The sequence below is a fragment of the Aptenodytes forsteri genome, unplaced genomic scaffold, assembly GCF_000699145.1.
Source record: "Aptenodytes forsteri isolate BGI_AS27 unplaced genomic scaffold, ASM69914v1 Scaffold1, whole genome shotgun sequence".
Lineage (NCBI taxonomy): Eukaryota > Metazoa > Chordata > Aves > Sphenisciformes > Spheniscidae > Aptenodytes > Aptenodytes forsteri.
The window spans coordinates 1009477-1032486 of NW_008795035.1; the positions used below are offsets into that span (position 1 = coordinate 1009477).

A 23010-nucleotide genomic window follows, 5' to 3' on the forward strand; every position below is an offset into this window, starting at 1 on the left:
ATTTCTTCTAAATCTGTGCGGGGTCACAGATGATTGCAAATAAATAACATTTCATAAAGATGATCTATGAAGAGAGATAAATTCCATATTATTGCTTGATAGGTGCTATGTGGTTTTGTTGAGAAGAGTAGATTACAACCACTGAAATGCATACCTTCTAAAAAGCTCTAATTCTGGTCAGATACTTAGGAAAGTAATAGCTTTGAAAATAAGAGTCATTCAACCTGAAAAGGTATCATGTAAATCCAGGAACCAGTCATTTCCAGTGAACTGAGCTATCTAGTGTTTCATAACCGCAGCAAGGAACGAACAGGTATCTCATCTTTCCTGTGCTACTGCAAAGTTATGTTTATATGTGTCCTAAATAAATTGAAATTCTGTGATGCATGAAGGTGTACATACCCTGTTTTAAATGATTAATTATAAAGAAAACAAAACTCATTTTTCTGTAATATTTAGAACATTGTAAATAAATACTTGAATAGTAAATCCTTGAATAACTTATTCTCAGCAATGGTGGGATACAAGTGTTGTTTTTACAGCAGTTGTGAGTATGAGGGAAATATGAAGGTGACCTGTGGGATGGCTAACTGCCAGTTTGCAGGTAGCTTCTGCTTGTTAGGTTGGACAGCTGCAGCACAGACAGGGTTTTTTTAATGATTTGTTTTTCTTCTTTCTTGCCTACCAATTTGATTGCCAGGAGGATAAGGTACACATTTTCTTCTACAGTTATAAACCAGAACTCTTAAATGCTAAAAAACCCTCAACAATACTTGAGCTGTCATTTCCCTGCCTCTCATTAGTGACCTACATGTATATGAAGTTGTTCTTGCACTTTACTTTGCTGTTATTGAAAAACCTTTCTCATTATCTTCATGTCCCCCATGTCTCCATCTTCCCGCTCCACACAAGGGAACAAGTTATTTCAAAATGAGCAGATTTAACAATTTTGAACTGTTGGTTTATGGTAACCTGAACATGAAAGGAAAGATTCAGGAATTGGTCTAGTCAGCTCAATCAATGTATCTTGCTGAGTGTCTTAGGAGGGTAAGAGCAGCACTGTGATTCAGGAATCAGATCTCTATTAACTTGCAAAATCCATAAATTTCACCAAAAAACCTCTGTGGTATGAAGAACTACCTTACTTTATAGTGTTTGTTATCCTCGGCATGCAACAAACATTCAGGACTCACGTTGTGATCTGGAGATATTAGATAGGAATTGCTGAACGTTTGATTAGAAAATGTAGTTGAACACATGGTATTTAGGAGTATGAGAAACTGAACTGACTCTAAATGAAGGCTGTTAATTCAAATATTACAACTACAGCAGGTAGGGTATTCTTGAAGATATAAGAGTAATTAGCATTTCTTTCCATCAGCACAAAAATAACAAATATGTTCAGACTGCTAAAGCTTGATAGATTGGCAGGTGAGATACAGCAGTTTTACTGTGTAATAAAATAATAGTAGAAAAATCACAAAGATCTCATAAGGATATTGGGAATAATTCTTTGAGGAACTTATATATTTTATTGGTTTTCATATTAGATAACAGGAATCATACCAGGCATAGAGACCGAGGCTCCAAAATTTATGTCCACAAAGTTGTTATTGCAAATACTTGGCAAAATTTTACTCAGGAAAACAGCGTTTGATTGTTTTGAAAGACAAGAAGTCAGAATTCCATCTCTTACATTCATTATGTTCATTAGAGTCCTGTGGTTCCACAGCAATGACTCAGACTGGCCAAGGTGACTGTAAACATCTGTTAAATATTTTAAGTTTTACTGAAGAAAAAGCAAAAGTGCCATAGTAAACATTCAAAACTGAAACAAAATGGTATTATATCTAACTTAAAAAATCTCAAGCCCTTGTAAATTATTTCCTGCTTTGCCAGAGTACTTAAAATATATGGAGTGAGGAACAGACCTTATTTATGACATTTGAAAGACTAGATGTAATGCCATGTTTAAGAAATATTAATAGAATTAAGCTTGCAAAATTATGCTTCTTCAGTGTCAGTATTAGCAGCTGTTCCTGGTAATTTGAAATAAAATGCAAATTTGTCATTTCATGAAATTTATTTTGTTCCTTTTACATGATGAACAAATGAAAAGAGGTTAACACATGTACCTGCTTATTAGACAGACTGATATTTGACCATGTTGCATGCATTCATTTTAAAAGATACACCAAATGGACATAGAAATTATGGACCAACCTCCTGCTCAGGTACCCACACTAATTTTAATGTGGCTACTCAAGGATTAGTGTTCCACGTGGGTAAAGTGACAAAAACATGGATTCAAAGAACAATTACGTTGTTAAATTTACCCTGGAAATCATCACTGTTTTTCCAGAATACCATGACGGATTCTACAATCCTCTTGGAGGATGTACAAAAGATGAAAGACAAAGGAGAAATAGCACAGGCGTATATTGGGCTGAAGGAAACAAACAGGTACAAGTTCTCTTTATTTAATCTACGATCAGTTGGGGTCTGCTGTGACACACGGTGTCTATCATATTCAGTAAGTTGCATCCATGTAAGTCTAGATACTTAGAGAACACTTGTAGTTGGGGTTATAATTTGATTTAATTAGTAAAATTGCTGTGTGCAATATTTGAAAGAATTAGGAAACAATGGGGAAATGCAAAATCAAGCTTCCTGGATTTACATCTTCTTAGCCTTTAATTGCTACATTGCTCAAACCGGGTGCCATTCCCCATGCTGTTTCTTTACCTTTTGTCCAGTAGTTGTCACAATAGTCTGTCATAATACATTTACTGTAACAGCATGAAATGCTGTAACCAGTTGGGCTAACACCGAGAACTGAATTTCGTCATTAGGAAGAAATATGTATAAACAAGAAAAGTAATTTTCTAAGTTTTTTAAAGCATTGTTTGTTTCTTTTTTATAGTAACTGTAATTTAGTGTGTAATGTCCGTAACGTCATCTCATCACCATCACATCTCTCTCTTGTATTTTTTTAAAAACTTTTCTTGAAAGGCAATCTCCCCAGGACTATCATATGCTGAATGAGGACGGAGAACTTTGGCTGGTTTATGAAGGGTTAAAACAAGCCAACAGGTTACTAGACTTCTCAGAATTGGTTTTTTTCTTCGTTTGCATCTTCTTTTCTAGCTAACTGTGCCCCTTGCTATGGGTTTGCTTTAGCTACAGTATTTCTATTGCTTTAACAGTTAGAAAAAAATTCATCACAAATTTTACAAATCAAAAAGAGTTTCCTCAAACTTGGTCGCAAAACCTTTCTACTTGTCAAATTTTATCATTAAAAAGTTCAGATGGAGGCAACAACTAACACATAATTCATAAGAATACTTGCACAAAAATAGACTGTAAAGTACCAGAAGCTCCACAAAAGCTGGAAAAGATTTGTAGCCATATAGTATTTGTCTGCCTTTATGTCGGGTATCAAAATTAATTTTGCAGTCCCTTGCAGTTTTTCAGCCTGAAGAAGTACAATCATTTTAGTAATAAAACTGTTGTTTGAGTAGCTTCAGCGTACTCTTAACTTGCAAATAGTTACGGGTCTTACTCTCCTTGTTGTGACTCAAGTTCAGTAGTTTGAACATTCTTCTCCCATGTCTCTCCATGCCAGATTCAAAATGTAAGACACAAAATAACCAATAAACGGAAATAATCTTTAGTTCATCGTGGCGCTGTTCAAGCCTCAGTGCAATCACTGCAGTCTCTGCAAAGACTGTGTGCTGGTCATGTAATGGGTGAGATTCACCTTGTTAGGAAATGCAGTTCTGGCTCTGCGGGTGCGTCTGGGCCCCATATTCCTAAACCCAGTAGTTTGAACATTCTTCTCCCATGTCTCTCCATGCCAGATTCAAAATGTAAGACACAAAATAACCAATAAACGGAAATAATCTTTAGTTCATCGTGGCGCTGTTCAAGCCTCAGTGCAATCACTGCAGTCTCTGCAAAGACTGTGTGCTGGTCATGTAATGGGTGAGATTCACCTTGTTAGGAAATGCAGTTCTGGCTCTGCGGGGTGGTCTGGGCCCCATGTCCATACACGTGTCCCAGACTTCCAGAATGGTTCCTAGTCCTGCACTGGCAACTAATTCAGTAGATCAGCAGGGCTGATCTTCTTCAATATACACATTTGGTAGTAGTAACTACAGAAGGGGGTATTTTGCAATGGATGCTACTAACTAAAGTCTTTCCTTTTCTTGTGCTAACAAATTCTACTCCGTCTGGGCCCCATGTCCATACACGTGTCCCAGACTTCCAGAATGGTTCCTAGTCCTGCACTGGCAACTAATTCAGTAGATCAGCAGGGCTGATCTTCTTCAATATACACATTTGGTAGTAGTAACTACAGAAGGGGGTATTTTGCAATGGATGCTACTAACTAAAGTCTTTCCTTTTCTTGTGCTAACAAATTCTACTCCTAACATTGTTTTGTAAGCCTGCGAAGATCTAACTTAGAGCAAGTGTTCTGCAGAGCAGGATGTGAGTGTTTGCTCTGCGCCTCTTGTTTCTTGTCTTAGCACTGTAGAGACAAGAAGCTTTCTATTAAATGGCAGAGCGTTGCAGGTAAATGACTATTTGCCCTTGCGTGCTTGATCAGTCTAGTTACTAATAAATGTGCCTGCCTTATGCATATTTAAACCCTGAAAGATTGTCTAATTGAACACTAGTAGTCATTAGTAATGTCATTTCCTGTGTGTGTGTATGTACGAAATGATGAGTCAGAGCGCTTGGACAGTGCCTTGCAAGCAGGAGTAGATCCCCACAGCCCTGCTCGGAAGGAGGCTGGTACGTGTTATCCCCATTTCACATGAGAAGAATTTGAGATGTGATGTGCCCAAGGGGAAAGAGCGAGTCAGTGGTGAGGATAAAATAGAGTTCCCGGATCCCAGCCTTGAGTTTGTTGTTAACCTTTACTGCGCTAATGACAACCCTCTGCAAAATGTTGGTTTTAATATAAAAATAAGGATTATTTATGTGCATCTGCAATTGAATGGTTTCTGACTGAACAGAGTTAACTATAAGAGGATTTTCCTTTGTTAATATTGCAGGGTCCTAGTTTAAGCGAACACACCGTCTTCTTCATCTTACACAGTCTGTTTGATTTGATTAGAGGTAAAACCTCCTTAAAGCCCCTTCAAAAGCCGTGACAATCTGTGAAGACATAGCAATACATTTATTGCCGCATGTTCTCAGTGGCACCATACACAGTATGTGTTCAATCACAAAGGACATGCAAAGCAGTGTCACAATTAGTTTCTCTCCACTTTTTGATCATGCAAGCTTAATTTAATTAGAAGGCATACTGACGGGTTTAAAGAGTACTCTGCCTTTTTCATTTTCCTTTGCAAGCCATGGCTAATTGTTCCTGAGCAGCAGCTAAAGCTTTACACTCCCTCTGAGAATTGAGGATGTAACTTTCTAAGTGTGTTCACGCAACTGTTGCTCAACTTCTTTAGGCTGCTGGAGTCTCAGCTTCAGTCGCAGAAGAAGAGCCACGAGAATGAACTGGAATCGCTGCGAGGTGAGATCCAAAGTCTGAAGGAAGAAAACAATCGCCAGCAGCAGCTCCTAGCCCAGAATCTGCAGCTGCCTCCAGAGGCCCGCATTGAAGCCAGTCTACAGCATGAGATCACCCGGCTGACTAATGAGAACTTGGTAAGGGAAATGATGCTGCAGGAGCAGGCTGGGGGACTTACAGACCTGCTGCGCCTGTAAGTTCTTACCAGTTTTCAGATGGCAACCTCCTGCAAAGAATTGCATGAGTGCAGTGGTTTTTTTGTAGGTAAGCTAATGGGAGAGAGAGACTTACAATTGCTGATGAGGTAATAACGTTTCAGGGAATTTGTTTGAAGTTTGTGGCATGGAGAAAGCTCGTGGATCCCAGCTTTCAGATGATGAGTTTAATCATTGCTAAATAGAATGATTGATATCCAGGGAACTCATAAAAAATACTAGTGCCAAGTAGTGAAGTTTCCACTGAACTATATTAGTTCGTTTATTTTGTTGAAAAACTCTGATGTGGTTCTTCAATTATTTAAGATCACTTTTCTTCCCATTTCCCTCCTTCCTGCCTGAAGCTACACAGATAATCCACTGTGTTATGAGCTCCAGCTGTTCAGTATGTTTTGAAGAAAGAAATAGTTCCAAGAAGAAGAAACTTGGTTAGAAGTCACTTAGCTAATAATTGGTATTCCTTGTTTACTGCACAACATTTTTGTATGAAGGAAAGATCAGGTGAAACTCCTTACCTTTCCCTGCAAAGGAGTGTGTTCATCATGTGCAGGCTAGTTCAATTCTGGGGAAATTTTCCAAAGAGGCCCGTGTTGGAATATCGTTGGCTTATCACTGTTCATTAGTGAATGGAACCATGCTCCTTCAGGAAGAAAAATCCTAGCTCTGAGTGTCATTACTTTCTCTAAACAAGCCAAGGTGTAGTCTTTCCTGCTTACGTATGTTACAGAAGTTATCATTGTCGGGCTCTTGTCGTAGTACCAAAGGTTTTGAGGAAAGCATCAGATAATTCAGTGGATAGATCTTGGAAAACTGATTCAAAGTATATTATAAGTTTGCCTCAGCAGCAGCTGTCTCCTGGCAAAGGTAGATGGCAAATGTTTCCGTCTCTGACAGCTCCCTCCTGCTGCTTAGTCATATGTTATGATTTTTAGCCTTTTTTTCCCCCCAGGAGACCTACTCATCACGTTCTGTGTTCCCAAGACAACACACAGTCATCTAATGACATCCCAGAGGAGCTCTCTTTATTTTCAAATACAGTGAATGTAATTTTACTTGTTAAATTTAGACTCATTCCTTAGTATTTCAGTTCTGATGTTTGAGTGTTGCAAGTCCACTCCAAGTCAGGGAATATGCTTCTTTTCCACTCCTAGCCCTAGAGTGGGAATAATTTACTGGCTTTCCAGATGTGATATTAGAATTGCAGTATTCACTGCAATCTCCTCTTGATTAGCATAAGAAAATGTCCTGTCCAGGTTCTCACAAAGGTTATATTCCAGGCTGTCACAGTATTAGTAGTGCCCATTTTTAAAAGATCTGACTGTTCTGCAACTCATCTACATCAGCCTCTCTCTGGGAGAGGCTGGAGTGAGCACCACACCTAAGGACTAGACTACCTAAAAATTAGAGATTCTTGATCTTGTTTTAATCTGATTTCATTTATATAGTGCTTACTGAAGTATCACTGTCTCAAAGGCAGGGGAAAAACTATCCTGTACCTATTTTTACAGTTTTATGAGGAGTTGTATGCAGATGATCCCAAGAAGTATCAATCGTACCGGATTTCACTTTACAAACGGATGATTGTATGTAGATCACGTGAACCCTGTTTCTCTGTTGTCTTGTTCGCCATTTCTGGAGCACTAATTGAAAAGCAGGCTGCCTCCCTTTCTCCCTTTCAAAGGAAATCCCCTGCAGAGAGCTTCACGATGCCAATTACTTCCCTCACTGCTTTTTTTGTTAGTCTTAGTGTCCTCTGTGTAATCTGTGTCTCTTTTTGATGCACAGTTTTGTTACTAATATAAGTCTTGCACTGTGACCAAAGCAGTTTCTTTCTGAATACTACTTAATACTGCCCTGAAAAAAGCGGTACACGATGCAAAAGATGCTCAATTTTCAGAACCACTCTGCTTTGAAACTTTGATACATTTAAATTCAGTTCAGCAAAATAGAGGTCTGATCATACAGATACTTACGAAGGTGAATAATGCCTGCAATTGTGAGTAGCCCAGTCTTAGCCTGAATTTGTTCATAGATACCTTTACAGTGCCGACATCTGGAATGAATAAATCTATCAGAATCAAAATACATAACCTTTCAGTATTTTTCAAAAATGCAAAGTCTGAAGGATAACATTGGAAATAATACTATATTTCCATAATAATTAAAGATAACAAATTGAGATAGCACCATATGTAATCTTGAAAGAATATAATTCATGAGATTCCAAATCTTAATGAGATGTGAATCTCTTCTATTTGTTTAGAGGAACCATAGAAAGAACTTTTTTCCTCCTCACATATTTGTTGTTCAGAAATCATATCCCTTTACTGATATTTTCAAAACAGTCTGTTGGACTTAGATGGGGTTTTTTTATTAATTTCAGTAGAAAATATATCTGATGATAAGTATATTGTGTTATTAACAGGATTTCTGTTGTAATACTGAACGCTACTTTGAATATGAAGCATGGCCTTGATTCTGTTCTTTGAACAGGCCTAATATCTTACTGCTCCAGTATATTAGGTTGTAAACTCTTTATTACATGATTGAGAGCAATTCTGTGCCTAATGCAAGTTTGTTGCCAATGCTGCACTAATATTTTTCAGTATTTTTAGGAAAGGTGTAGTTTCCCAGATGATGCTTTTGATGCAAGGAGCTCATGGTCCCTTATGTTCTTATCAGTGCCATGAAGAATCATGCTTACAAAAGAGCATTTTTCTTTTAAGCTGCTTTCAAACCCTTAACCTGGAATGGCTTTCAGGTTTTTTGAGCTTGAGGTTTTGCTTCCTTCAGAAGACTTCCCCTTTTTTAATTACATTATTATTTCATGAATGCACTCCCATAGGTCACAGAATTATTCAAAGAGAGATTTCTGGGGAGTGCTCCTTTGAAAGAAAAATACAGCTTTCTTCAAGAGTAGGACTTTTAGGTGCTAGGTGTTGTTCAGGTACAGAATAAAAGGATGTAAGATCCCAGTTTCTGTCTAAGGAAATGTGATGACAGCAAGCGATAGGGAGATGGCAGAGAATTACAAGTAATGTCGTTATGTTTGGAAGTTTGATGATTTTGGTAAATTTGAGTGCAAGATATGGTCTTTCTGCAGATGTCTCTCTTGTAGTCTTATAAAATGGATAGGTCTGAATAACAAGTCAGTCCTGAAGGCATGAATAAATGATGCAGAAATACAGGCTAGCTGTTACATAATAAAGAAAATTATTTCCGTGAGGCATTTGGAAGAGCAGGGAGGAAGCGTTAGGGAGATGTGTTTGCAGCAAAATGTCTTCTGCCATAAGAACTGACCTAGTTCTGAGTGTCTGCAGAATATACCTGCCTAAGAGCTTTGCCTTTGTCATGCTGCACATATCTTAACAATATTTGCGATACTTGGCTTGTGTTATAGGCAGCGTACCAGCTTGCAAACCTCAGCCAGAGGATGGCACCACTGTTCAGCTTTCCTCACCGCCTTGTAATTCTAACAGCACTGATTTTGTCTCTGTCACACGTTGTGGCACTTTCTCATATCTTAATCTCTCTCTCATTTTAATTTACAGGATTTAATGGAGCAGCTTGAAAAGCAAGACAAAACTGTTCGCAAGTTAAAGAAACAGTTGAAAGTATTTGCTAAGAAGATTGGTGAACTTGAAGGTACTTTTATATTTTGAGAGGAAGAGAAAGATTTTGGTTTACTTTTTGTGATTCCGTTGTCATCATATCCATCTGTCTTAGCAGTCAGGAGGGCATGAGGTCTTCAGTAGCATTAGCCTCTGTTAATTGATTCCAGAAACAGGAGATGCACTCAGAGCTCTCTGTGTTCCTTTATAAACCTTTAGAATATTTGTCATATTTTGAAGCAACAAGTAAAAGGAGGTTGATGTTCCTCTGAAGGCAGAAACCATTGAAACATAAAGGAATGTTACCTGGCCTATTTGTGTACTCAAAGACAGTATCTGTTTTTCTAAAGACAAAAGCAATACTAAATATGAACCAGGCAGAAATAATTTACCCAGTTTTCCTTTGTGAATTTCTGTATCACTGGAGCCAAGAATGCTGAGACTGTCTTTCTCCGCTTGAGGTTTCCTTTCAGAGCTGCTGGCCAAACTTGAATATGAGAATGCCGAGACATGGACTAAGCTAATTTTATTTTTATGAGCATCAAGAGTGAGTTGCCTTAGGATCTTAGGACTGGTGAGACTGAGAGCTTATTATGTCTGCATAAGTAAAGTCATTTTAATTGCTAAAAGCAATTAATAATGTTATAAAGTTGAAGTATGAATTTGTTTTTAAATAATCCTGGTCCTAATCTTTCAGAAGCTTTTTATGGTCATCTGTTTCCTCCAGAACGAGCTCACTGCCTAATGAGTTGTTTTATTGAGTACTAAGATTGAAATTAGTGACTGTGTAGTCTTCAGCACGTCAGTGTTTGAAAAGAACAGTGATACCAAGTTAAACCTGGATTAACGAGAGTATATTATCCTTCAGCTAGTCGCAGCTCTCCTCTAGCTCCAGTTTGGATTTCTGCATTTTCTATCCCATCTGACAGGTTCACACATGTAGCACACTTACAGGATGTGCAGTAGTTTGTAGGGATTGCATGCAGCTAGGAGGGTTGTGAGAAGAGGATGTAGCTTTCATGGGATGAAGCCAAGTTTTGCTTTTTAAAAACAAACATGCAGCCTAACCAAGTGGAGTGTAGGTGTTGAATGTGATACCGTGAGGCACTGTATGCAACAAGGTGGATATTTCATATATCCTTTTGAAAGGTTACTCAAATTCAGGTTGGTTTTAAAAAGTCTTTCAATATTGTTTGGTTACTACCGTGGACAAAATCACAGCAGTGTTCTTACAAAATGCGGAGTGGGAAAATGCTTCTGAAAACATAGTTTAGTCTGTGTTTATTACCTAATTAACTTAGAAAGATGTAGTAGGTCTGGCTGGGATGGAGTTAACGTTCGTCATAGCAGCCTGTATGATGTTGTGTTTTGGATTTGTGGCTAAAACAGTGTTGGTAACACGCCGGTGTTTTGGCTGTTGCTGAACAGAGCTTGCACAGTGTCAAGGCTTTCTCTTTTTTCCCCACTCTGCCCCCTCAGTGAGTAAGCTGGGGGGATGGGAAGGCACACAGCCAGGGCAGCTGACCCAAACTGGCCAAAGGGATATTCCATATTCCATACCACCTAACATCGGGAGCCAGAAGCGGGGTTTTTTGCATACAAGGTGGCTGCTGTTTGGAGGCTGGCTGGGCATCGGTCCCCCTGGTGTGGGGGGGGGCATGAGTGATTGCCTTTGCTTTGCTTTCCCCCTCTCCTTCCTTCACCTGTTAAACTGTCTTTATCTCAACCCACGAGTTTTCTCACTTTTGCTCTTAATATTCTCTCCCCTGTCCTGCTGGAGGGCTGGGGGGAGCTGAGCCAGTGTGGGTGTGTGGGTGCTTGGTTGCTGGTCAAGGTAAACCTACCACAATAGGTAACAAACATCAAGCTTGAGAAATACTGGCATTTTGCAGTATTTCACAATTAACAGTGACCCTTGCAGTATTAATCTGGGATTAAGTGATTAACGGCTATTGCTTTGCCTTTGTGCTTTTATATAATAAAATCCAGGAAATCAGCAGTACATCTGTTGGATGGAAGCCATTCATGCACTTCCACTCTTCTTCAAAGGAAGAGTGCCACCCCAAGATATATTTATCAACAATCTGTCTTTTCGTTTAATGGGAGTTTTGTTGCTAAGTGTTACCCTGAACCAAAGAAAAACATTTCTTAGTTCTATATGCTGGAGTTCTTCCTTAGAAATGTCATTGTTTCCTCTGATGTGCATTGGTTTCACTGGAAAATATTATATTACATAATTTCTTTTCATTTTCCCTCTGAAGTGGGCCAGATGGAGAACATATCACCTGGACAAATCATCGATGAACCTATTCGTCCAGTTAACATTCCACGGAAAGAAAAGGACTTCCAAGGGATGTTAGAATATAAGAAGGAGGATGAACAAAAACTTGTCAAGAATCTTATTTTAGGTAAGCATCTTTCTCATTTGCAGCCTCCTCTGCTCCCACACACTCTGAAAAATGAACGATAAGAACACAGAATTTGCATTATGAAATGAATAGCTTATTTTGGTTTTGACAGTGTTCAGTTTATCTAAAATTCCTAAATACCTATTGTAATCTAATCATCCTTCCTGATTAGTATAGTACATATTAATGTGTCTGCATATTTTTTAGCAGGCAGTTATGTTTTATTCTGTTCTGCTATTTTACCAAGAAAGTGGCTCTTTTTAGTTTTACTCTTAGTTTTCACTGGCCATGTATAGACATGTATGTACAGTTAACTGTACAGATTACCACATATAACACCTTCCAATGGCTTTATACTTAACAAAACAATGTGTGTTTGTTTTTCCCAAGAGCTGAAACCACGTGGGGTAGCCGTCAACCTGATTCCAGGACTACCAGCATATATTTTGTTCATGTGCGTACGCCATGCGGATTACCTTAATGATGACCAAAAAGTGCGGTCGTTGTTGACTTCCACTATCAATGGCATCAAAAAAGTGTTGAAGGTTAGTTAGTCTGCTTGGTTTAGGAAAACATTCATTTAAAATTTGTTTTTGATTTTATGTTAGAGGAGCGAGGAAAAGACTTTCAATGAATTGGCTCTGGATTTCTGATCAGTAACGTCCTCACACCAAAGTTACAAAAAGTTGTTAACAAGCAGCAAATTATAGTGATAGCATTTTATCCACATAATACCACAGTTGGTTTGAATTAGTGGAAAAAGAACTACGTTCTTTTATTTTGAATAGACTTCCTCCTCTGAAGCTATGCCTGTAAAGCTTTGGATGCAGTCAAAGTTTGCCTAGTGAATCTTTGTAATCCAGAATACTTCATTAAAATGTTTCATTTGCAGTTTTGGTTCACAGATGTCCTCACTTGCTTCACCTACAGATTACATTGATGACAACATGTTACTGCCTATAGGCTTCGCAATGAGTTGGCTAGGAGAGTTTACTCCAGGGGTATCCTGAAAGCAATATTAAGACATAAATATGCTTTATGTTTCATGGAGTTTTACAGTTTTTAAATAAAGCAGATGTGCTCAAAACCCAAGCATTTAATCAAGCTACATGTTTTGAAAAAACATTTAGTAAACAATCCTGTAGGAGCTTAGATATTCATAGAAACTTTTGGACATATTTAAGTGAACGGAATGCATGCTACAGAGCTCTAGAAATTTTAATTACTCAGCATATACTAGATGGTATGTTCTTTGGCGAGGAGGGCTTTTTGTTTTATTTGTTTTCCATACCAGGCTGCCAAATGGGTTATGATGTAAGTGACATTCATGCAAACTGAATTGCTCTCTGCTCCTCCTGCTGGTTCTGCATTGTTCCCATCCTCTGTGCTGGGCTCTTCACAAGAGTCATTGTGCCACAGAATGAGTGTTCTGGGAATACAGTCACATTGCCCTGTGATTTCTGCACAGACCAGTTGGGATGGGTCTGTAAAACACAGAAAGATCGTATCTGTGGAGGAAATGATATTTTGAAAGTTTTTGAAAAACATTATGGAAAACAGGAAGGGTGTTTAATGGTGTTCTGTCAAAAACCTTGCTTTTCTAGTACGTTACTGAAATACACAAAGTTTTGCAAAACATCAGACTCTAAGTAGCTACAAGAAAGTAGACTTTAAGTGTTTAATTGTTCATCTAACACTTTGTTATTTTATCCTCCTACCAGTCTTTGTTGAAATGTGTTTGTTTTTATCTTCAGAAAAGAGGTGATGACTTTGAAACAGTGTCCTTCTGGCTATCTAACACCTGCCGATTTTTGCACTGTTTGAAGCAATATAGTGGAGAAGAGGTAAGCAGTGCTCCTACTCTGGTTTCTTTTGCTCTGCAATGCTATTGTGAGCACTACTCTTAACAAATTCCTGTAATATTTCAAAATCTAGTCGGTGTCTCTTAAAACAGCTACACTTTTTGGAATGATGGTGATGATGTCAGTGGAAAGCACAGGGAGTAAGATTTGAACCAGTTTCCCTTTATTGCAGGCTGGGGGGCCCAGCAGCTAGATGACCTTGTGCTCCCAAAAGTGCCAACTGGCTGCTACCATTATGTTGTTTAGTAACGATTCACTGAACTTCCTATGAAAAGGGCCGTACTAAGCCCTTAACCACAGTACGGCAGACCAATTTATGTTTGGAGGCTGTGGTGTGCCTAATTTCTTCTTCATTAACTGGGATTTTGGCTGTAAATGGCTGGGTGAGAACACCCATGCTGGAGTGGGAGGGAAGGGTCTTACCTGCCAGAAAGTTGGCAGAGTTTGTTCCCGTGTCAGATATTTGAATTTGCAAGTAAGTCAAGGAAGCAGATGTGGCACAAGTCACAACTGAAAAGCAGATCTTAGCATTAGCCTCAATCAGAAGAACTTCCAAATTAAAGTTTTGAGGGGCTGTGACTATTATTTTGAAAGTATTATTTGTCAATTGCATGAAAAAATATCAATACTGTTTTTGTGTAATATTTTTTTATTGCATTGAAGCATTTGTTTCTGTTATTTTATGAATTCAGGGATTTATGAAGCATAATACACCTCGTCAAAATGAACACTGCCTCACTAATTTTGATTTAGCTGAATACAGACAAGTACTGAGTGACTTGGCTATTCAGATCTACCAACAACTTGTCCGAGTGTTGGAAAACATTCTGCAACCAATGATTGGTAAGGCGAAGTTGAATTCCTTAAGCTTCACACCATAGTACCAAAATGAAAACTGTGATGGTGGTAATATGCTATATCTTGTATTTCTTCCTAACCAGTAGAGTTTTATTAATAGTTCTTGTGGTATTCTGTTTATAGATGACAAGGACTACACTGAACATGTTTGGATTAGAGGGAAAACTAAACTGTGACTGGTTCTTCTGGCAGTGACAGAATAAATCGATATACCTTATTCATATTTGTCATAAATAATGCATTCACAAGAAGAAACTGTTAGGACAGTCTGATATTTGTTGTCCTGTGTGTTGGGAAATATCCCATGCAAAAACTGGACTTTAATTACATGATAGCTCGTAATTAAAATGAATATTGAGAAAAATGGCTGGTTGTCACGATGGACAGCAATCAGCAATGACATAGCTAGCAGTGATGAAGCTTGCATTCAGAGAGATTTTCTTCATTAAAAATACTTTTCCTTTTTCTTGTCAGACAGTACTCTCTCACAAATTTTCATTATGCTTTCCGATCACACCATTTAGAAGAATGAAACAGCTCTTGGTTTGCTGACTCTGCTGCTCATATGACCATGGGAGGAAAAAAGTATTTTGCTGAGCTAGAGTTAGACCTTCCTTTCAAACACACATGCTGGAATCTTTGTAAAAACCCTGTAAGCTTAGATTTTGTAGAACACAGTGGGACACAGAGAATTGCTGGAAATCATGGCAAAGTGTGGCTAGGAGAAAGCCCAGCCTGCTCTTTCTGAGTAAATACTAAGTTTTGCCATCTTGCACAATATGCTTGCATATAGGAATTTTCAGTCATTATAATAATGTTGTCAATCAAATGCAGTTTCAGGAATGCTGGAGCATGAGACTATCCAAGGTGTCTCAGGGGTGAAACCAACAGGGCTGCGGAAGAGAACATCCAGCATTGCTGATGAAGGAACCTACACTTTGGACTCCATTATTCGGCAGCTGAACTCTTTCCATTCAGTGATGTGTCAGCACGGAATGGATCCAGAGCTGATCAAACAGGTTGTCAAGCAGATGTTCTACATCATTGGGGCTGTAACACTTAATAATCTTCTCCTGCGCAAGGACATGTGCTCATGGAGCAAAGGAATGCAGATAAGGTGGGAGAGCTCATTTTATACTTTCCTTGAATGTGCTGCTGGAAATTTTAGTGAACTCTTGACACTGGTGAACATCATTTTGATGGAATAGCAGACACACTTTTAATGTGGTAGAAGCAAAACAAAAGTATTTCATCATCAAGTAGGAATCAGAACTGTAGGTGAAATGTTGGTAGTTGCTTTCTCAGCCTGCTGCGTTCTTTGTATGCTGGTGGCTCAGTGGATACCTGCTGTGTTCATCCACGTTGTAGTTTGCTGCATCCCGCGGTAAAGCCATCTTATTCTATTCCTGCATTTGGCATCAGTTGTCCAATGCATTCTACTGGCAAACACCAGGAAATTTACCCAAGGCGTTCCAGTCCCTCAGGTAACCTTGAAAAGCCTCACTGTACATTTGCATGGACAAAATCTCATTTGCCTTTCTTCCTATACTCATCACATTCCCGCAATTAATAGGAACAGAAACAAATGGCAAAAGCTAGTTAGTGGAAGTCTTTGGCCATAGTTTCTAACTGTTTTGAAACTCAGAATTTTCTGCCTTAATCAGAAGGAAACAGTATGAAGACAAAACTACAAGAAATGCCAAGTGTGAAGGAAAAATACGTACGGAGAAAGAAGAAACACTGGGAAAGAGAAATTGCAGGTGCTTTCGATTTAGCCATAATCAAGCATTAATGTCTTGATACTCTTACCCCTTTGTACAGATACAATGTGAGTCAACTGGAAGAATGGCTACGTGATAAAAATTTGATGAATAGTGGGGCTAAGGAAACACTGGAACCCCTCATCCAGGCTGCACAGTTGTTGCAAGTAAAAAAGAAAACGGATGAAGATGCAGAAGCCATTTGTTCAATGTGCAATGCACTGACTACTGCCCAGGTAAGCAACTCTCACTGGCTGTTCTGCTGTCACTTTTGAGCAGTTCTCTGCTCTGTTGGTGTTTGCTATGCCTGCCTGCACTGCTGTCGCACATGGATCGAAGATTTCTTACTTTGTTTTGAAGATTTCTTACTTTGTTTAAACTGAGACAGATTAAATTGGAGGGGTAAAAAAAAGACCAGATCTTTTCTGAGGTCTGATGTTCAAGATTGTAAGTTTTGAACAAACGAGAGGAAGCTCATAGCAATAGATTGTGCAGTGTGTAGCGCTATACATAGTCTCTTAATTCGTGAAAATCCTTAGAGAAAACTCTTCACTCTAAGACATCTCTGTACGCCGGCAACTCTGCCTAGGAAATTATCTTTCTGCCATCGGAGTTAGTATCCAGTTAAGTTAATGGACAATTCACACAGAGCTGTTCTCTCTGGGTCTGCAAACAAGTGTGTTAAGTTACTGTACCCATTAGCCTCAGAAAGGCTGAACCAAGTGTATCTCAGGAAACAGCTGAAGACTTCTATTGATGAAAGCTTAGATTTTATACAGATAAGTTGCACTTTTTTCTTAACCATGCTATATTTGCATAGAGCTTGTACAGGAATAACTGGATCCAAGCATTTTTGATGATTAATGAACATTCCCATCAGGAAAAGGAAGACATTTCTCCATTTCTTTCACAATGGTGTGGGCACTAGCGGTTGCATTGATACAGCCTTTTTGATTTAGTAATTCACATTGCTGGAAAATCTGTTTGTTTTGTACTGAAATAAGAAGTCAGAATTCCACATGCTTCAAGTGTTTTAACTTTGTTTAAAAGTGTTGTGGTTTTTTTAAGAGAATCATGTAAACAAAGAGAAATGTTTAACCCATATCATTATTTAAAGTCTTTGTGTCGCTGTTCTTTCCTGCAGTGGCTTTAGCCCTATTTTTAGAGCAATAGCTCGCTCTCTTGAAAAACAGTGAAGTTATAAGACCCTCTTGAATGGAAGCTACAGAAGGTCATAATTATAGGGTCAAAATTAGGGAGAGAAATACAGCATGTTTCTAGGGTGTAGGAACACGATCAGTTACTTACCATCTGATTTTTCCATAGTTTGGCATTTTCCACACACTTGTAGAATTTTAGAGTTTCTGCCTCCACAGAACACAGGTCCTGAAGGAGGCAGTCATATAACATTGCATTAAGCAGGTGATGGAATTCTGTATGAATCAATAAAGCAAAAAATAACAAATAGTTGTAAAGAATTTTCTTTTTAAAATAGCTAATTGAAAAAGTATAGTATTAGTAATCATGGATGCGTCTGTTAATTCATCAGTAAAATGAACCTAAGAATGGTTGTTCTTCTTCACAGATTGTAAAAGTCCTGAATTTGTACACTCCAGTTAATGAGTTTGAAGAGAGAGTCTTGGTTTCATTTATACGTACAATACAGGTATGGCTGTATCTTTTCATCAAAAATCATTTGACTATTTCTAAGAAACCCTCTGATGAGCCAAAATAGCTTGTGTCCTGAAATACATTCAAGAATCTGAAGTAAACTAGGCTTTTTAGCTATCCTTCTTTAACTATGTTGAAAAGGTGATTGTCAGCCTTAAAACTTTAAGCAATCACAATTTACTGCCTCCAGACTTGCATGAAAATGTTAGTTTCCCTGTCAGCACGTATGAGATTTTTTGGAAGGTGAGAGTTTTTTGTGCTTATAGATCTTTGTGTATGTAAACACACTTGCATGCCAACTTTTCAAGTGGTAACATTTATATATGCAAATTTACTTTTGTCAGACCTGTGTCTGCATGAGAAGTTCCAACTGCTTTGAAAACCGAGGCCTATGCTCATTCCAGAGTTCTTCATTTAGCCCTTCTAGTTTTATATATATTGATGAAAATGAAACATTTTGAAAACTCCAAAGAAAAGCAGCTAGTAGAGCAAAATAAAAGAAACAAAGATGATCTTTCTGGTCTGTTCGAAATCAAATTACATTACCAGCAGGATAAGGGAGATTGGGAAGGTAGAACTGAGATAAAAGTGTAATTCCACTTACTGAAAAGATGCAGTTACCAGATAGTGGGCAAATTCTTCCTTTGGCAGGGAATCTAAATATCTTCAGATTGCATCGTAAGGGGAAGATATGCAGAACCGAAAATGACAAAAGTAACTACAGTTTAATGGCACAATTGTTGCAAATGTGTCAGGTCAGGTTAGCATAGAGTGTGTGTCTGTACACACACGTGTACCTATAAGCACAGATGAAATACTACTTCTCTGCAAGGTGATTGTTATCAACGAAGTGGCTAAATGCTAATGTAATCACTTTCTTATCTTTGCAGATGCGTCTGCGAGACCGGAAGGACTCTCCTCAGTTGCTCATGGATGCTAAACACATCTTTCCTGTTACTTTTCCATTTAATCCATCCTCTCTGGCATTAGAAACCATTCAGATCCCAGCCAGCTTGGGCCTGGGCTTCATAGCACGTGTCTGATCCCAAGGATGCACTGTCTGTGTTAGATGGAGAATCAGTTGCCCGATATCTTTACCCGTTAAAACATAGTGAGCCACTGAAAACACATTTTCTGAACAAACAGTCTATATATGCCCAGATCTGTAGTAAAAATAGCTGGAAAACTACGTAACAGCACCACAGATTGAAGACTAATAGAAAGATGTGCATTTGTGTTCAGTCACTGCATTTATGAGGACATCACTGATCCATACATTTCCAGAATATGGAAATCGGGCTTGGACAAAAATTGTGTCTTCAGCTGTCTAGAGACATTTTTAGATATTTAGTAACATATTTAAATAGTGTAAATTAAACTCCATGTGTAATCTTCTCATAGGAAGGGACCAACAGGGACAGTCACAGTCCTGAACATGGAAGACTTGAAAGTAAGGCATTTTGTAGTAGAATACACAGTCACTTGGGAGCCTGTTGCATTTAATTTGTAAAAACTGGAATGGAGAAACACAAAGTGGCAATATATAAAATGATTTCTTAAACCACTTCCTTATTTATGTCAGTTTGACATAAATTCTAGTGATAAGTCTTATAGCTCACTATATGCTGTAACTTAGGTGTTCATTTGTTAGTACTGTGGTTTACCAAGCATACTAAATTGCTGCTGCATATTGTGTTCTTTTAAATGTATGACTATCATACTAGGCACTAAAAATAAGATACTTCATTTTTCTGTTGTCAACCTTATTTACAGTCCGATGCAGTCTGTTATTTTAACTGGATTTTTGCAAATGGTATCAAATAACACCTGTAGAGGAAAATGGTAACTAAGCACAAGTAGCACACTGGAAATTACATGTTTAGTTATTTTTAAAAGTAGTTAGCTAAAAATACAGAATCTTGAAGCAAATGATCAGAAGCCAATAATTACTTCAGTATTTATTTAGATTTTGTAGTCTGTCTAATGTTCTTCTTTGTTTGTAGACCCCAGAGATGACAAGTGTGTATTTTGAGTGTAATCTCTTTTGGTTTGTTGCCACTTAAAAAAAAAAAGAAAAGAAGTATTCTTTCATACTGGAATTTGAGGGGAAAAACTTTAATAGAAAATTTCTGCAGTAGCCCAAGGCTCTCATTCTTTGAAAGGTTGACTAACAAGAACGTTAAGTAGGTTTTGACTATGATGCTGTCATTTGACTATGATTCATGCTGATTTAACAGTTGGAGATCCAGAGTGCATAATGAGAAACTGAGTTATTTTGGATATTGCACATCTTATTGGAAAGATTCTTCTGTCTCGCACATCTTGGATCTGCTATATAGAATTCACATTTCACAATGCGCAATGTAAGTGCAGAAGCCTTGCCGAAGGTTCCAATTCTGAACTTTAAAACAGGTAGTTTGTGGTGTATGGCTCAAATAGACATGTAAAAAAAAAGCCACACACATTGCTCAATTGCATTGTGCAATATTTTTTATGTATTATAATAACTAGCAACTTAGCATTAATTTCTCTTAAAATACTGAGAAGTAATCTAGAGGTACACTATTAGACTATTTGGTACTAATCTGTTTGCCTGCAAACTCACAGAAAAAAATTTGCTGTTAAGCAGACTGAAGCATTTCAGTTGTGTTTTACTTGAGAGGTAGACATGCTGTTTGTATGGTTGCTAAAATCGGTAGTAAAGACAACCTAAACTTTGTCAGTATCACTTTAAGATGCTCATGTCGTCTTATTTTCAAATGTGTATACCCCATATTATGTTTGATGGATCATGCCAGTACTTCCAAGAACCTAGTACTGCACTGCATAAATGTTTCGAATGATCTTTGCTAAATGATTTGGATTGTTTTCCTGTGCACGGTATACCAAACACTCTTTTTTCAAATGTTACTTGATTTCTGAAACTACGGCTACTGTTAAGTGGCTCCAAATAAGGTATAATGTAGTTTTCAGACTGTTAGGGGTACTGTACTTGCGGGGATGTAATGGGAAAGCCTTCACATCCAGTAACAAGGTTAGGAAAGAAAATACGTGAGAACATGCTGACCTACAATATTTTTGTCCTATTGAAAAACAAACACTTGGCATTACAGTATGTTCATACTGTAGATCAGGAAATGTATCCACTACTTAAGCATTAGTGTATTAAAATGTATGCCTAAATGTATTTTTGTTTATTTTTTAAGTTTGTTTACCTGTAAAAAGCCTTATTGTATCTTGTTTCCTTAAAAAAAAAGTAGTGTTTAGTAATTTATAGGTATTATCCTTAAACTCAGTGGTTTGACTGGTATTACTTTTATATCACATTAAAAGTATATGCTGCTTGACATGTTTTAAAGGAAAATATTTTTAAGTTGGAATAGATGTGTAATTGGTAATTCATCTAATATTTTACATGGCAGTATTTTACATGCACTTTTCAGAAGTAAAATTTTAATGTCAGTGTATAATATATCTTTCACCTTAGGACTAATATCTCTTTAACCATGGAATATAATGCAGAATTATTTTAAAAACTTTTTTTTTTCCTTTGAATCATTGTTATGCTCTTTTAATGTGGACATATCTTTTATATTTTAATTTATTATCTATTGCTATGATAGATTCTATCGGATGCTGGAAAAATACTTGTCAATGACCCCTTAGAATTATATACAGTTATTCTAGAGATTTTGCACAATAATTACCTCATTCAATTTGGTTTATTTTTATTCCAGTGATCATTTTATTCTGATGTTTAGGACACAGTCTTCTAACCAAATTTTGGAAAATTGCTTCTCAGACTTCAATCTGGGATGGAATGTGAAAGTGCTTAAGTCTGTTAAATGTGATTAATCTATTCTATCACAGGAAAAAATAGGATTAATGTCAATGTTGAGAAGTGGATTGATATCCAGTAACATTTGCGCCCAACTTGGAAACACCAGCATTTGCAATTTGAAGGTCTGTATAATTTGTGATTTAAACTGAACACATTTCAAATACCGTACAAAAACTAAGAGTAAACACTTGGGTTTTTTAAGATGCTGATACTTCATGTGATAAATAAAAGCCTTTAAACGTAGGTTTTCACCCGATGCCACTACAGTACATAGATGAAAACCAAAACATTGTCAGAATGACCTGAGCTCTGATCTGTTGTAGTGTCTGATGTTGTACTTAGTAAATGTATGCATCATAAAAACTGTAGCCTAATAGCTATCACTGGAAAATGTCCAAATAAAAATACAACTGTTAAGATTTGCTTTGGGGTTTTTTGTTTGCTTGTTTGGCTGGTTGTTCGTAAGCTGTGCGCTGGCATATTCCCCAGACGATCACACAGGTTCCCTCTACCTTCATGGCAGACTTGGTGTCGACTGCCAAGGGAGCTGGTTAAAGTCTGAGGATTGTATAAATACACACCCAGATACTGACAGTGCGCCGTAAACTGCTGTGCATATTTGAACATAATTTGTTCGACATAACCCATTTCTGTTAGGGTATTTTGTCACCAAATATTAACTGTTACTGAAATAAGATTTGCACTTTGCTAAAACATTGTCTTCTGTGCCATGAAAGCTCTTCGGTGCCAGGCAGGCAGGTAGGACTAGTGGGCCTCTGGGCACGCATCTGCCTGCCCAGACCAGGTACTACGTTTATTCAGATCTTCTTTCTCATAAAGGGTATTTAAACATGACACCTATTGGTGCCCTAAGCTTAGTAAATGCATTCCGAGTTGTTTATTTTTATCTAAGTTTGTTAGAGAAACTCCTTGATGGCCTTTTACAGGACAGTGATTAATGTTTCTGTCGCTTTTCCCTACCGCGTCAGGAATGGCTCCCCTGAGCGAGAGTGGCCATTACTCCTAATCCCTAAAGATGTACCCAAGATGCCAGCTTGGCCAGGATCATTTTAAGGCCTGTTACCTGTATATGATAATTGGGACTACCACTCATCTCCGCTATACTTAGATACCTCAGGAGCTAGCGTGCAAGCTGTCCGCATAAAAACCCCCACGCGTGCTTCAACCGGGTGCTGCGGGTCACTGAGGCGAGCGGAGCGCCTCAGCTCGTGCCTACGGCGGGGGACCGCCCCC

At 38.0% G+C, this 23010-nt stretch overlaps 1 protein-coding gene across 1 annotated transcript in view; it reads left to right on the forward strand.

The window, feature by feature from the left end:
* The window catches only part of MYO5A (myosin VA), a 99226-nt gene extending 78969 nt beyond the window's left edge, over positions 1-20257 (forward strand). The window contains exons 30-41 of the mRNA XM_009276597.1: positions 701-709; positions 2363-2463; positions 5469-5667; positions 9297-9390; positions 11618-11764; positions 12155-12309; positions 13519-13608; positions 14319-14469; positions 15319-15601; positions 16306-16480; positions 17830-17910; positions 18806-20257. Coding sequence (XP_009274872.1) covers positions 701-709; positions 2363-2463; positions 5469-5667; positions 9297-9390; positions 11618-11764; positions 12155-12309; positions 13519-13608; positions 14319-14469; positions 15319-15601; positions 16306-16480; positions 17830-17910; positions 18806-18958 — 1638 coding nt within the window. The 3' untranslated portion in view covers positions 18959-20257. The remainder of the gene's footprint in view (positions 1-700; positions 710-2362; positions 2464-5468; positions 5668-9296; positions 9391-11617; positions 11765-12154; positions 12310-13518; positions 13609-14318; positions 14470-15318; positions 15602-16305; positions 16481-17829; positions 17911-18805) is intronic.
* Positions 20258-23010: the final 2753 nt, after the last annotated feature.